Genomic DNA, 13,950 nt, shown 5'->3' on the forward strand with positions numbered 1-13,950 from the left:
AAAAGTGGTGGTGGCCAGAGGGGATTCTATAAAGAGCCACACTTCAGTAGATCAATAAGTCTTGCATATTGCAAATGCCCTAAATGTAAAACTCAATAGGCTGGGTGACGTAACGTTTAAATCTTAATTTGTACCCCGTTGCTGAATCGATGGCCCATCCATACACCAGTAGAGGCATAATGGGAAGACACTAGAGGAAGGTCAAAGGAAAAAACAACAGAGAGGAGATATACACGTGCATATACAAAACAGCACAGTTTTGCACCTACGCACACAATCAGAAGTACGAATGTTCTCACTCTCATCTGCATGCACACGGTCAAACACACATACACACACACGCACGCACGCACGTGCAGGATTTACGCACATGCAACCAGAAGACATGTTTAATTAACCAGAGATGTAAGCGCTTATCCAGGGCTGGAAAGAACAATAGTAAAAGTACAGGCGAGAAAAGGGCATCCATTAATGAACTTGTGACATTGATTCTAGACTTTGATTTCCTATCAAACTGTCTGGTTCACAATAGAAATCAACAATACATTCCCACAAGAGGCTGCAGTACACATGCAGCTTTGTTGCCTACAAACACCTGTACCCAGCTCGCAACACCACACTGTATTTAAGATACAGCACAATACTGAATGCACACAAACATACACACACTTTCCTTTTAATTAGCGTACAGATGTATATTGAAAAGAATATCTCAAAATAAACAAACACATGGCCTATGGAGAATGGAAGCTCATCTGTTAATTGAGTGTCAAAATGTTCCATGCGACTCCAAAACAAATAATTAGAGATATGAGGTAAAGGACAGAGGAGGTGTCTTAAGAGACTCTCTGGCTGTTAGTTTCCATAAATGTGTTTGCATTTTACAAAGTAAGACAGTATATTATCACAGAAAGATAATTACTTCAACGCTCGCTCTCCTAAAGGTGGTAATTGAGGAGAAAGTGAAGAACACACACACACACACACACACACACACACACACACTCCACAGAAAATGTGGTTTAAACTTTACCTTTAGAAGAAAGCAAAGTAGCCTGTGATTTGATGAGGTGTTTTCGCTCGCGCATGTCTGTGTGTACAAGTCTGTGTGTGAGTGTGTGCGTGCGTGCCTCCACTATTTGATGATGTGCTGCTGTGCGTTTTTGTTGCTGTGTTTGTCTAGAGGTAAATTAACCTGTCAGAGTGTTTGTGTTTACTGGTAGATTAGCATGAGGGGGTTGTAGTGTCAGCACCCACCTCCATTCACAGAGTGTGATGCAAGAGCAGGCAACTCCGCTCTGCCCTGCCCTTCTGCCATCAGGGCTCTGCTTGTGCTTGTGTGTGCATGTGTGTGTGTGCACTATCCTGTGTGCACGGAGGGGCTGGCTGGAGCAGAGTTGTCTGTCTGAAAGGCTGTGACATCAAAGTCCTTTGAAGTCTCCCTCCTCTCTCCTCCGCCGTGTCACCCTTCATCTGTGAAGCCCATTTCATTAGCCCGGCTCCCTCCCTCACTCCTTCCCTCTCTTCTACCTTCTTTTTCTCCTCCGCTGATGCCACCTGTTCTTCTTCACACTCCTCCGTCTCCTGTTTTGTCCACCTCTCCACCCACCCATGACAATACCTGGCCTGACATGGAGACATTAAGCAGGGTTTGCAACTGTACATACCACCCTTATATGTCTGCGTGAGCATCTGTGACATTAACTTAATCAATAATTCTGATATTGCTGATATCAACTGACAGCAGACAAAACATTCCCATGTGTGACAACTGACAAATTATCACTTTTTAGTCATCATGAAGACAAGATGAACATTTTTGTTCGTTTCCGTATAATGAATAATAACAATAATTTAAAGACACACATTGCACAGTTGATGTCTTCATGGTGGCAAATGAGTCTCCCCGTGCTCCTGACTCCATCACCCAAGCTCACACACAACAACACGCGTTCTTTGCCTACACCCTCTGCGGCAGACGACAGAGTGACTGACTACCTGGCATGGCAGTGTAGTGAATTATCTAAACAGCATTTGCATATTGTTGCAATTATTTCCTGGGGTTAATTAGCTGCAGTGGAGCACACCGCCCTGCGAGACCGGATTCCTGTCACCAGCTCTCACACAGTATCTTAGTTTATTTATTTATTTTCCACAGTTTCTCTACACTGTGTGTGTGTGTCTCTCTCTCTGATTGTGTGTGTGTGTGTGTGTGTGTCTGTGTTGTGTGTGCATCTGCCAGCACTGTCAGAACAGCGTCCCAACTGCACACCTGTTGCCAACATCCTTCAGCCATGACTGTCAAGGGACATTTGAGGGTGTGTGCTGTTTGTGTGTTTACTGAATATATAGTGATCCATACGGTCCCCTCGGAGAATATAAAATACAAATCTGCACCCTAGACAGTCTCAGGACCCGACAGTCTCCAGATGCTGAAAGCTAACTATTATCAAAAAGAAATAAAAATGGAAGAGAGAGCTTGAGAAAAGGAGACAGAAAAAGACAGAGATAGTGAGAGGGAGAGCCATACATACTATACTATGGAAGGTATAGAATATATCACTATGTGTCCTCTAAGACAGAAGTCTATGGGAGAAGGCTGATAGACTCTCTCAGCTATGGACTTGGAATTCATAAACATGTTGCCATGTATAGTACACATACACAGACGCGCACATATACATAGCTATGTACATGCTAACAGAACAAATGTGCATTTACTGTCAGTCATGATGGGCTTCAGTGCAGACGGCTCCCTACACACACACACACACACACACACACACACACACACACACACAACCCTAAAGGCTGCGGTGAGTCAACTAACCAAAATGTGGTTTTCTAAGTTCCTGCTTTCCAATCAGCAGAACTATGATTATGTGTTAAACCTTACGTCACCATTAAACTGCTAGACAACCTGTTACATGACATTAAGCATGACTATCTACCCCACTTTTAGCCCATAAATGGTTCCAAATGTTACTCCTTTGTTGAAAGTGTTTGCCTTCCAATTGTCTAGTTTCAAGAATTTGTTCAATTTAGCTCTTTCCATTACTTACCCAATAACAACCCACACTCCTTTCCAAAACCACACATAATTGCACGCACACACACACACACACACACACACACACACACACACACACACACACACAGACATGCTCCAGTGCATGCACACAGATGCAAACTCGTGTACACACACACACACACACACACACACACACACACACACACACACACTCTCTTGTTTCTTCAAAAGTTGTCCGGTCCAATACTTGCCCTGTGTTTATTCACTGTAATGAGAAGCAGGGAAAGGAGAGTGGAGGAAAGGAGTGCACTGCAGCCAGAATAACAGCCCCAACGCCAACACAAACCCAGTGTCTGACCAACACAGGAAACAATGAATCTAACAACATCAACGCACTCTGACAAACAACCACTTCAGACCTCCCTGCACCTCCCTTCTGCTCCTCCTCCTTATCCAAAACACACAGGACTTCAGAAAACTTCTGAGGGAGCTGGAATTGCAAGTCGGGAGATGGTGAGCAGTGTGGACCGGAAGGAATCTAGTGGATAAGAGCCATTATACTTTTTACGCTTAAAAACTTTTCAGAGGGAGCCAGAAGTGTCAGGACAGTGTCACGGGATCCCTAAACAACTTTATTGAGTTTGGACTCTTTTGCTCGGGCAGTGCTGGTTTTAATCTTGCAAAAATGTCAATACGTGTTCCGAGGGGTTAGAGTGAGAGCCGAAGTAAAGTTACAAGTATTACAAACACACATCACAAAACAATATTATTCGAGAGTTCCTTCTCGCAAAGGAAGGGGTAGAAACAAATTACTCAAATTACTCTGGTGTTTTCTCTCACACTAAGTCTGACTGACTGATGGATCTCACTCAACCTCTCAGTCCTCTCCTGCTCTTGGGCCACACACCAGGTGAACCAAACTGCAGCCGCAGTCATTATACTCTTTAATATGTCCTGATGAGCACAGAACTGGGTTGTTTTCATTTGGCCTAATGATCAGAAATTAAATAAGCAATGTACATAATTATATGTTTGATGTTAGCAAAGAGGTTATTAGAGTAAGTTAGTTTGTGTTTATGTGTGCGTGCGCGACTGCGTACAGGTCTCTGTGCACATAATTAAAAAGTGGACCTCAACGACACCTGTTTGCAATTGCATTCTAATCAATGTCTGGGACGTGTACTCCTTCGCCATCCCTTTTCCTTTTTTTCCTTCCCCTCTCGTCTTTGTTTCTTTCTTTACTCTCTTTTAAGGCCGACAGAGAGCTGAAGTTAGCTAGAAGCTGTCTGGGAGCTGATGGGTCTTGCTAGAGTGGGGGAAAAGGAAGGTATGGAGCAAATTAGCGGCAGAGATGGGAAAATAATGACTGTGGCATTGTGGGTAATTAGCAGGTATAGTACCTATGGAGAGTTGGGAATATAATGATGTGAGAAAGAGACAGAGAAAAGGGAGAACGAGGTGAAAAACGTGTGCAAGACTAACAAGGGGGGGGGGGGGGGGGGGTGACTGTGTGCATGCGTGTGTAAGAAAGTGAGAGCGAGAGGGAGAAATGAATGTGTAGGTGTGTTATTCGACTTTGCAATGAAGGGATATACAGTATAAGTGGAGGGGAAGTGGAAGAGAGAGAAAGAGAGAGGGGGAGAGAGAGCCCGAGCCAGAGGAAGGAGAAAAACTATAGCGTCCATGTCATCCCACGTGCAGATTAGTGTGCTCAGACTGTATACAATGAAATAGCATGACCTTGGCGGGGTCAGTCTGCTCTGACAATATTTGCCAGGGCATTGTTTCAAATCAATAACTCATTAACAAAGTACAAAGGAAGTTGCTGTGGGTTTGTGAGATTCTTTATTAGAAAAGAGCGGCTGCGGGCCAGAAAGGTCATCGCTGTGACATCTCGGCTAGCCTCGCGCTGCCGCCCGGATTGTCAGGTGAAATTACTGCGAGCCATTAATTGACATAAGGCAAAGGAGAGCGGGCAGGCAGACAAGGCTGTGTTTGTTCCAGGATGACCCTGAGGTGCTGTGTTTGTGTGTATGTGCGTGTGTGTGTCTGTGTATGTCTTTATTCGGGTCAGCCTGTATCCACAACAGGGTTGTGTGCAGAGAGAGAAAGGGAAGGAGAGACAGCAAGAGAGAGAGGGACCTGGGTGGGTGGGGAGGTACGAGGGAGGGCAGGATGGATGTGTTTGATGGTTGACCTGACTAGAAGATTGGGAGCAGGGATCTGAGACCAGCTACACGGGTTCTGCCTTGAGCAAACACACAAACACACAGGTACGTGTACACACACAGATGTTATGTAGTGCACCTAACACATCCAGAAATGCTCGCGCACACTAACAAGCACAAAATCTAACAGTCTCACTCCCCCTTTAAACTTTGAGAAGTCAGACGCATTATCAGTTACACTAAATTCAAACACAGGAAGGTAAACCTTAAGTTAAAATGTGCCACGCACCACAGTGGGCTTGTACTGTGGCCCTAAACATGAGAACTTAGCTCATAAAGACAGATACACATGCACACAGGTCAAAGCGTTTTCTCTACCACACACTCTCAGAAATACACACCCAAATACAACGATGGCATCCAGCCAATTTGTTCTCTGCAGCAAGCAGGTGAGCTGCCCTCTAGCCCTGCTTATTGACCTCTCCTCTGACCAAGTTCAGAGGTTAATCAAGTCCCTACCTGTCCTTAGATATGCTGAGGCTTACTTCTTGGCACGACCACAGGTCAAAGGTCAAATAAACCCTGTCTGTATAATTGCTTGTGGGCCACAGACTGGGGCAAAGGGGTGAAGGTGACAAAGAGCAAAAACCCAGTCCCATAGAGAAACACTGTAGCGCCATGTCAAATACAATTACCAGTGTGTGTACTTTTGTGTCCATGTCTTAATGTTTATAATCAAGTTTTGGTGTTTGTGTGTGTGTGTGTGTGAGTGTGTGTTCATGTACGTTAGTGAATTCTCAGGACGTTTTGTAGTACAGCTCGAACATGGGGAAACAGGACATCATCTGCTAAACACAGACAAGGACAAGGATCTCAGCCAGCCCCTGTGGACAGCTGCAGCTGGGAATAATGGGTCTTGGAGAGGCAGGGCCTAAATAATGGATGCTCCTTCCTTTAGGAAACACACACTGTAATCCACAACAGTCAGATCAGTACGAGGCAGTACAAAAGATTTGTCACTACGAAATTGGAGACCAGAATACTCCAGAGTCCTGCATGTGCAATGAAGACAGAAAAACTAAAGATATGATATGCAAAACAAAAACAATAATCTTATTCCCTACCCTAAGGAGAGGGTCTCACATTGACTCTAACCGCAATGAGGGGTAACAAATGATTTAACACAGGGGAATTAAACAATGCCTTGAGTGGAAACACGAGCACACCGGAGAGCCCCGATTTTTCCTCTGTTGCAGTATAATTGTAACAAATGAAAAATTGTAGAGAAAATTAAAGTGGCATCATAGTGAGATCATTTGACGTCCACCGGTCTCAATCATATGGATCTCTCATTCTTGAAGTTGAACCGAAACTAAATATAGTGGAAGAAAAAGAACAGAAGGAACAGCCTGAATCTGCTGCTTCAAAATGCTATAGGAGAGAGGGCCTCTCTGTATCTCTCTCCTTCTGAACAATGTATAATGTGAGATGCTAAAAGGGAAAAGCATAAAAAAAACTAAGAGAGAAAGAGAGAAAAGTATTCCAGTCATTTATAAAAATAAGTGGTGCTTAAAGAAAGGCGAAGCTCTGTTTTTTGTCCCCTTTGCTCTTTTTTTCCCCTTCTTCTTTCCAGGGCCTGCTGGCCTAATCCCAGCCAGCCAGCCTTGGGTGAACTCTTTGGAAGCTTCTTAAGCCCATGAATGTGCCTTTTGTTCCTGCCATTCCTCCGCTTGGCTGACAGAAAATAGCTAACTGGATTACTGCTAAAATTCAGAGTAAAGTGAACTCCCAAACTTCTATATGGCAAAGTGCTAAGAGAGCGCCCCCCCACCTCCGCCTCCCCACCCCTCCACTATCCTCATCAGCATCCCTTCGATCAGACTTTCTATCCTTCCATCATTCCCTCTGTCCTCTCTTTCTCTCTCCCTCCTCCACCGATATCCCCCTAAACATGGCCCAGTGCTGTGTGATCCGGAGGAGAAGAGAAGAGAGGAGAGGGATTAGATAAGGTTGAGAGGTTGCACACTATGAACCCAAGGCTAAAAAGTAAGAATCCTAAAAGCAGTTAAGAGCTTATTAATGTGTGTAAGGAAGCGTATTAATCAACTCAACTCTATCAGGGGGCCCGTGTGTGTATATGTGTGTGTGTGTGTGTGTGTGTGTGTCAGTCTTTGTGAGCAAATGTGGTAAAAACGAAAATGTACAATGTAATTTTATGAGTCTCGTAAGTACAAATGGAGAGAAAGACAGGCCGTAATTCAAGCTTACAGTATTTTTTGTGTAATGTTGGATTTTATTAAATTACGTGGAGTTGGGGGTATATATTTGAGTGTGTGTGTTTCTGAATGGCTGTGTGCAGGTGGTCTGGCAGCTCAGCAGGAGTTAGAGTGCGAGGTGTAGTGAATAAAAAAGGTTTGTGTGAGTGTGTGCCCGTGTCTTGGGTGGGTGCTGTTGAAAAAGATGAAAACAGCCCTGCTAAAGAGGTTTGATTTGATCCACCACCCACCCCGACTAGAGGAGGTGAAGGAGAAGGCTACACACACACACACACACACACACACACACACACGAATGTCAAAACCTTAGTTCTTTTTCCACCTCCTTTACTCTTTTGTCTGTCAGTTTGTGTGTGCCTTTGCATATCTGCATGTGTGTACGTGCGTGCATGTATGTGTGTGTGTGCGTGACAGCTTACTCTTGGGCGGACAGAGGCAGAGCAGTGGAGAGTAAAGCGGTGCAGGAGGAGGCGTGGAGGATAGAGGCGAGGTCATACACACTAACATCCTGCTGACTTCTGGGTCAAAGGTCAAAATTCAAGGGGCACCAACACAGAGCCAACCTGCTCACTCGTTAATCTTTATCCCGAGTCTTGCAATCCCAGCATCTAAGGACAAGTGTATTTGGCTGGAAAATCTAAACCTTCTACATGACCCCTACTTTTCTGGTTAATGAGGATAATTTTGTATTAGCCTGCTGGTCTGAAAAAACAGCTTTTTTTTTTTTTTTTAAATCCATCTCTCCGGCCTAAAATGGCACAACGCTGGATACTGCGCTGGTATGGGCTGTTAAATCAATTATCAATGCGCTAGCTTATATTAAAAAGAAAAGTGACATGATGTGACACTGGGCCGGTGTGGTATTTTCTTCAGTTGCTCATTACGATGTCTGTCCTGACTTCCATCTCACAGAGCTGTAAAAAGCCAAGACAGTATTTCCAAGACACTGCAGTCTCAAAAAAAAAAAACACACCACTGCTGCATACCGCCCTTGTCTCAATGCATCTGACCCTGTCCGGCATGCATTATGCAGGCACGGGGAAAGCAAGCTGAGCCCAATATCGAGATGTGAATTACATTGCATGCTACCTCGTAGGATAGGGGAACCTTGGTTGGGACTGTGTTAACGATCTTGCACTGCTAACGTTACTGAGTGTTAAAGATTCAAAGCAAGAGGAGAGGAGTAAGAGGAGAAGATAGACACATATTATATGGAGAAAAGGAGAAATGGAGAAAATTATCTAGTCATGTGATATGAGATCCATAGAAGTTACATCTTCAAAAAAAATGACAGTCTACCCTATTAAAGTTAAACAAAATGTATCGGCAACACATGCATTTCTCTGGACACACTCTCCTGGGATATGCTATAACACTCACCTGCAATAAGCAATGGATTTTTTGTATTAATTCATGATTTAAAATAAAACATACACATAAGTGACAGATGCAAGTTAGTCACGATGGATTGTTTACCATGAGACCTTCATGTCAGATAGTGTAAAGCAAGTTCATCAACTGTATACCGGGGAAGCCAGCACACATGTAAAGAAGCGTGATAGAGTAAGATAGAACTGCGGCTAATTATCCCTTATTAGAGTGTGTGTAAAGGTACTGCCAGGGGGGTGAGAAAAAAAACAAAAAAGCCTGCGTTGACAGCTCACACACCGCCTGCTAGTCCCACAGCAGCCCTAACTCTTGTCAGACACCAGAGACTGACGTATTTCACACACACACACCCACGCACACAAACGTACGCGCATTGCTGTGACGCTTCTGCCATCAACCAAAGTAAGACACAGATAATCGATGGGGACACTCTTCTCCTATGAAACCCTGTGAGGGGAAAAAGCCTACCTCCGCATGCCCTTCATCTTCAAAATCTTACTGAGTGAGAGCTTTAAAGAAAGTTAAAAAAAAATGGCCGAACCCTAATGAGGAGGCGAATTATGAATTTTGTCGGCAGGGGTGAAACAAAAGGCATCTATGAAGAGGACGACATTGTTTTAATTTCTCATCACTTTGCCCATATTTGTTTCTACAATGGAACTAGATTAATTCAAAGGGTCGCTTCCTTTGTTTGACCACGACGTAAACTGGCTGAGCTAAGTGTATGTGTATGTGTGTGTATGATTAGGGGGTGTACGGCCAGTGTAGCATGATAAGAATGTTGCAGTGTGTTTGCAGAGTGTGTGTTAGGGAGATAATAATCCCAGCGGTCAACAAGAGTGAAGGGCCAGAGCTGCACTGACCAGCCCACCATCTGAGAGAGGAAAAACAGAGAGAGGGAAAGAGGAAGAGTAAGAGGGAGAGAGGGAGGTAGCCATGTGGTTAACACTTGCTCACTGAGAGGCGACTGGAGCCCGGCCAAACTCTTCACACACAGGCTGACCACACAAGAGCCTCTCTTTCTCCCTCTGCCTCCCATCCTCCCTTCATCCCTTGTTACCTAACATTTCCTTCCCTTGCTTCCTCTCCGCTAGCCGCCTCCCACCTTCCTCCTCCCCGCACCTTCTTGCCACTTTTGTCTCTTCCAAATTTGCCCAAATTCCTCCCTCCCATTTTCTCACCTATGTCTCTTCTCCTACCTCCTCCCACGACCCTAAACTGTCACTCCGTCCACCTCCCCCATCATGTCTGCTTTTGATGAACATCCATCCTTCTGTCCCTCCGCCCTGGTTCTCTGAACACTTCCTTCCTGCCTTCCTTTTCTGTCTCTCCTCCCTCTCTCCATCCTTCCGTCCGTCCCTCCCTCCCTCCCTCCCTCCCCGACTTACCCGTATAGGGATCCGTTCGGTCTCTGTCTCCTTCTGTGGGTTACGGTACTTCTCATAAAATTCTCTCTTCTTCTTGCCCTCCTTGTCATCTTTGCGCTCCCTCTTTTCTGCGGGTTCGTCCGAGGGTTCAGTGGGGGAGGGCAGGGGAGAGGACATGGCGGGCTTCTCCACCTCCAGGTAGTTCTCATTGGGGTTGAGCACCATCACACCATAGCCCTCCTAAAACAGACAAGAAACATTGTTTGTTAGAGAGCCATGGCATCGCCGTCGTCTACATCAGACACTTTTCATACTACATGTTAAACATTTATGATATTTAATATGTTTATTTATTTCTCTAGATAATAATATAAAATATTATAAATAATATAAAAATGTATTTGTGTGGACCTTTTTATAACAAAGTGCATTATAATGCAAAAGGAAAAGGTACATAAAAAAAACTTTATATTTACAGTTTATCAATAAAATAAATGTGTGACAGATATGTGTGTGTGACAAAGAGATGCTTAAAAATACATATTAAACCAGCACCAAATGAGACTGTGTCTCCTTGTGCATCTTTTTTTCATTTTACTTCCCAATTTATTTTCTGTAACTTTTGAAAATGCCTTTACAAACACAATTAAATCTAAAACACAATGTTGACAGAACAGTTTTTGTTGTTTCTTAGTTGCTATTTTTTACTTTCGGAAAAAGACAATATTAACTTTGTCGGAGTTACCGAGGAAAGTTGATACAAGTCTGCATGATAATCTCTGCTAAGATAAGAAACTATCCCTTTTCAGTCTATGTCTGGTCGGGGATCATGGTGTTTAAGAAAGAGCTCTGTGGTGGATGTCTAGGAGCAAATAACACCGTAACAACAGATTGTGAGATGACTGGGGGGAATGACGCAAATCTAGCCTGAAAGAAATGGCAGAGAAAGAGACAGAGGAAGGAGTGTTACTGAAGGGACAAGCCTGAGAAGTAACTGGGGGATTGGAATTCAGCGCCGGTGGTTTCAGTCGGTGAGTAGCATTTAGTGACTCCAAAGGCCATGTGTCACTTAATATCAAACCCAATCGATCCCACCATCATTCAGCAAAAGAGTTAGCCGCAACTGCATACGTATCTGTGTATGTGCATGTTGCTGTGTATGCGGGACTTCAAACTTCTACAGATAAAGGTCTGACTTTTTTTTAAAAAAAAGCCCAACAAAGTTTTGGCATGAAAATTATATCAGAATTAATATTAATAATAATCGCTGCACTCCTTAAAAATGCCAAAGAAGTGTTCAAAAGAGAGAGAGAAAAGAAACTCAAGTGGTTGTAATAAGAAAAAATGACAGAAAGGAACTTATTGTGGAGAAAAGGAAGTTTTCTTGTAGCCTTTGGTGACTTCTTCAACTTTGAAGCCATTTTAATTAACTGTGTTTATTGTCCCAAGCACTCTGAAACTAAAGCAGGAAATGGATGGATTCCTGTTTCACTTTGGTTGTGCCTTCACATATAACCCCCATTGTGACACACACACACACCAAGACTCAAACTTATGGGTATGCGCCTGTACACACATACGCACAGCACACAGTAAGGAGTACGAGACATCAGCACTGACAAAAAGACCTTTAGGAGATGTGAGAGGGAGTTAAGGGAGGCAGCGTTGCTCAGCTTCCCCTGCAAATCGCCATCACACACACTGTCTTCTCCAGGCAGCACGTCTCCTCTTCCTTAATAAGTGTTAACACAATGTGCTTGTCTTCCGTTGACGCAGCATGAGTATGTGTCCCTCCTGTGCCCATCGACATCAAACTTGCCACACACCCCTTCCCTTAGCACCTGCAGTGTGTTGACAACGGCAAAATGACACTTTCTCACTTATTCAGATTATGAAATTAGTTTGATTCTCACTCCCTATCAAACCCAGACAAGGCTCTCCTTCCCTCGCTGGACATATTTGTAACGTAAAACTTATTAATAATATAAAGATAATAAACTCAAGATGTCATTTTCAAGTGAGAGGAAAATTGGACATGATCAAATACCTATTTATTACACTTAGAGTGTGTGTTTTAAAAATGATTTCACTATTACATCAGCTTTTACTGAAAATTCAACAGATGTATTTTGAAATTTCAGCTTTAAAGAATGTCCTGCTACTTAATGGCATCTGCTTGATGTTGAAATAACAATTTGTACTTTACTCCAAGGCACAGCAAGTCTAATAGTAATTTAGCCATTGATTTATGACTTAAAAAAACTACATGTCCATGTCATAGTTTGCATGCAAATTCTAGGTAGATAATGTTTCTCCTGTCTGTGTGTGTGTGTAGGTACAGAAGAAAAAGTAAAGTTGAAGAGGTAATGGATGAGGATCTATTAGGGAGACTTTAATTCAGCCAACAGACATCACAGAGACATTTGCACACAAATACAGAAGTTCAGACACACAAGCGCACATTCAGACAGATGGATCGCCGGATTAAAAAAGAAATAGGAGCGGGTGAGGAGAGAGAAGAGCGGAAGAGACAGAGGGAGACAGAGAGGGAAGAAAGAGTGAGAAGCAGACAGAAGAGATATAGATAAATAGACAGAAGGATAGATAGATAGATCAAATGATAAGACAAAGATAGATAGAGAGTAAAGGGGAGACAGAGAGATGTAGTCTAACCAGATCCACACCAGCTTTGTGCCACTGCCCACTGGTGGCAGCCTGATAAAATAACTGACAGGACCAGTTCAGCCCATGGCAGCAACACCATATAAACTAGATACAATTTTCAACCTTTGGATGATTAAATCCAATACTGATAAATAAAATGTATGTAAAAAAACGAAACAATGACAGACTGAAAAACACACTGAGCTGTCGACAGATTTCCCACAGAAAGGAAAGAGTGACAGAAAAAGAAAACAGTAAAAGCCTCTTGCACTTACCCACCATCACATCACTGTGTGTGCATTTCTCCTTTCCCCTAATCCTGGTTCACAAGGCCAAAAGTTAATGGTTTAGCAACACTGACCCACGTGTTCTGACGCTAACCCTGAGTGGCCTACAACTGTGTTCAGTCTTCAGTGCTCTTACCCTAACCCTTTACTGGTCAATAACCCTTCCTGGCCTTAAGCATACTATCGGTCACCTCAAGTGGCCCGGCTCCTAGCCTTTAGCGTCTTTATGCTAACCCTGAGTGGCCTATAGCCTATGGCCTTTCCTTTAGAGAGGCTAACACACCTAACCGAGCTAACAGTGCTAACCCTTTCAGCTGTCCAGTCACCCAGAAGGACATTGCTGTAAAGGCGACCAGTGTCGTCAGCATACTTAGTCTGGAGGAGCAGTGCCGCCGAGTTCACCTCCATGTCGGAAACCATCATTTATTTGAACACTGAGAGGTCTGTGTCGGTGTCAGGGCAACACTGCTCTCCCTGTCCAGACACTTCCTCCTCTTATTCTTCCCTCCATCAACCAAATGTATAACAATGTGTCTGGTGCTGATGGACTGAGCACAACAATGCAAGTGGGAAAAAAAAAAAAATAAATAAAAATATATATATATATATATATATATATATATATATATATATATATATGTATATAAAAATGTTCTTTAAATATGATTTTACCCTAAACTGAAATAAGGCTCTTTTATGAATGTAATTATCATATTTTTTCTTATGTTAAGAAAAAAAAAAATCAAGATTATAAATTTCTATAATGAT

General features: G+C 43.2%; 1 protein-coding gene across 2 annotated transcripts in view; it reads right to left on the minus strand.

The window, feature by feature from the left end:
* arb2a (ARB2 cotranscriptional regulator A) overlaps positions 1-13,950 on the minus strand; it is a 172,351-nt gene that overhangs the window by 90,155 nt on the left and 68,246 nt on the right. For both annotated transcript variants that reach the window (XM_033619777.2, XM_033619776.2), the window contains exon 7: positions 10,253-10,471. In XM_033619777.2, the coding sequence (XP_033475668.2) occupies positions 10,253-10,471 (219 nt within the window). The remainder of the gene's footprint in view (positions 1-10,252; positions 10,472-13,950) is intronic.

Source organism: Epinephelus lanceolatus, chromosome 9 (genome assembly GCF_041903045.1).
Source record: "Epinephelus lanceolatus isolate andai-2023 chromosome 9, ASM4190304v1, whole genome shotgun sequence".
Classification (NCBI taxonomy): Eukaryota; Metazoa; Chordata; class Actinopteri; order Perciformes; family Serranidae; genus Epinephelus; species Epinephelus lanceolatus.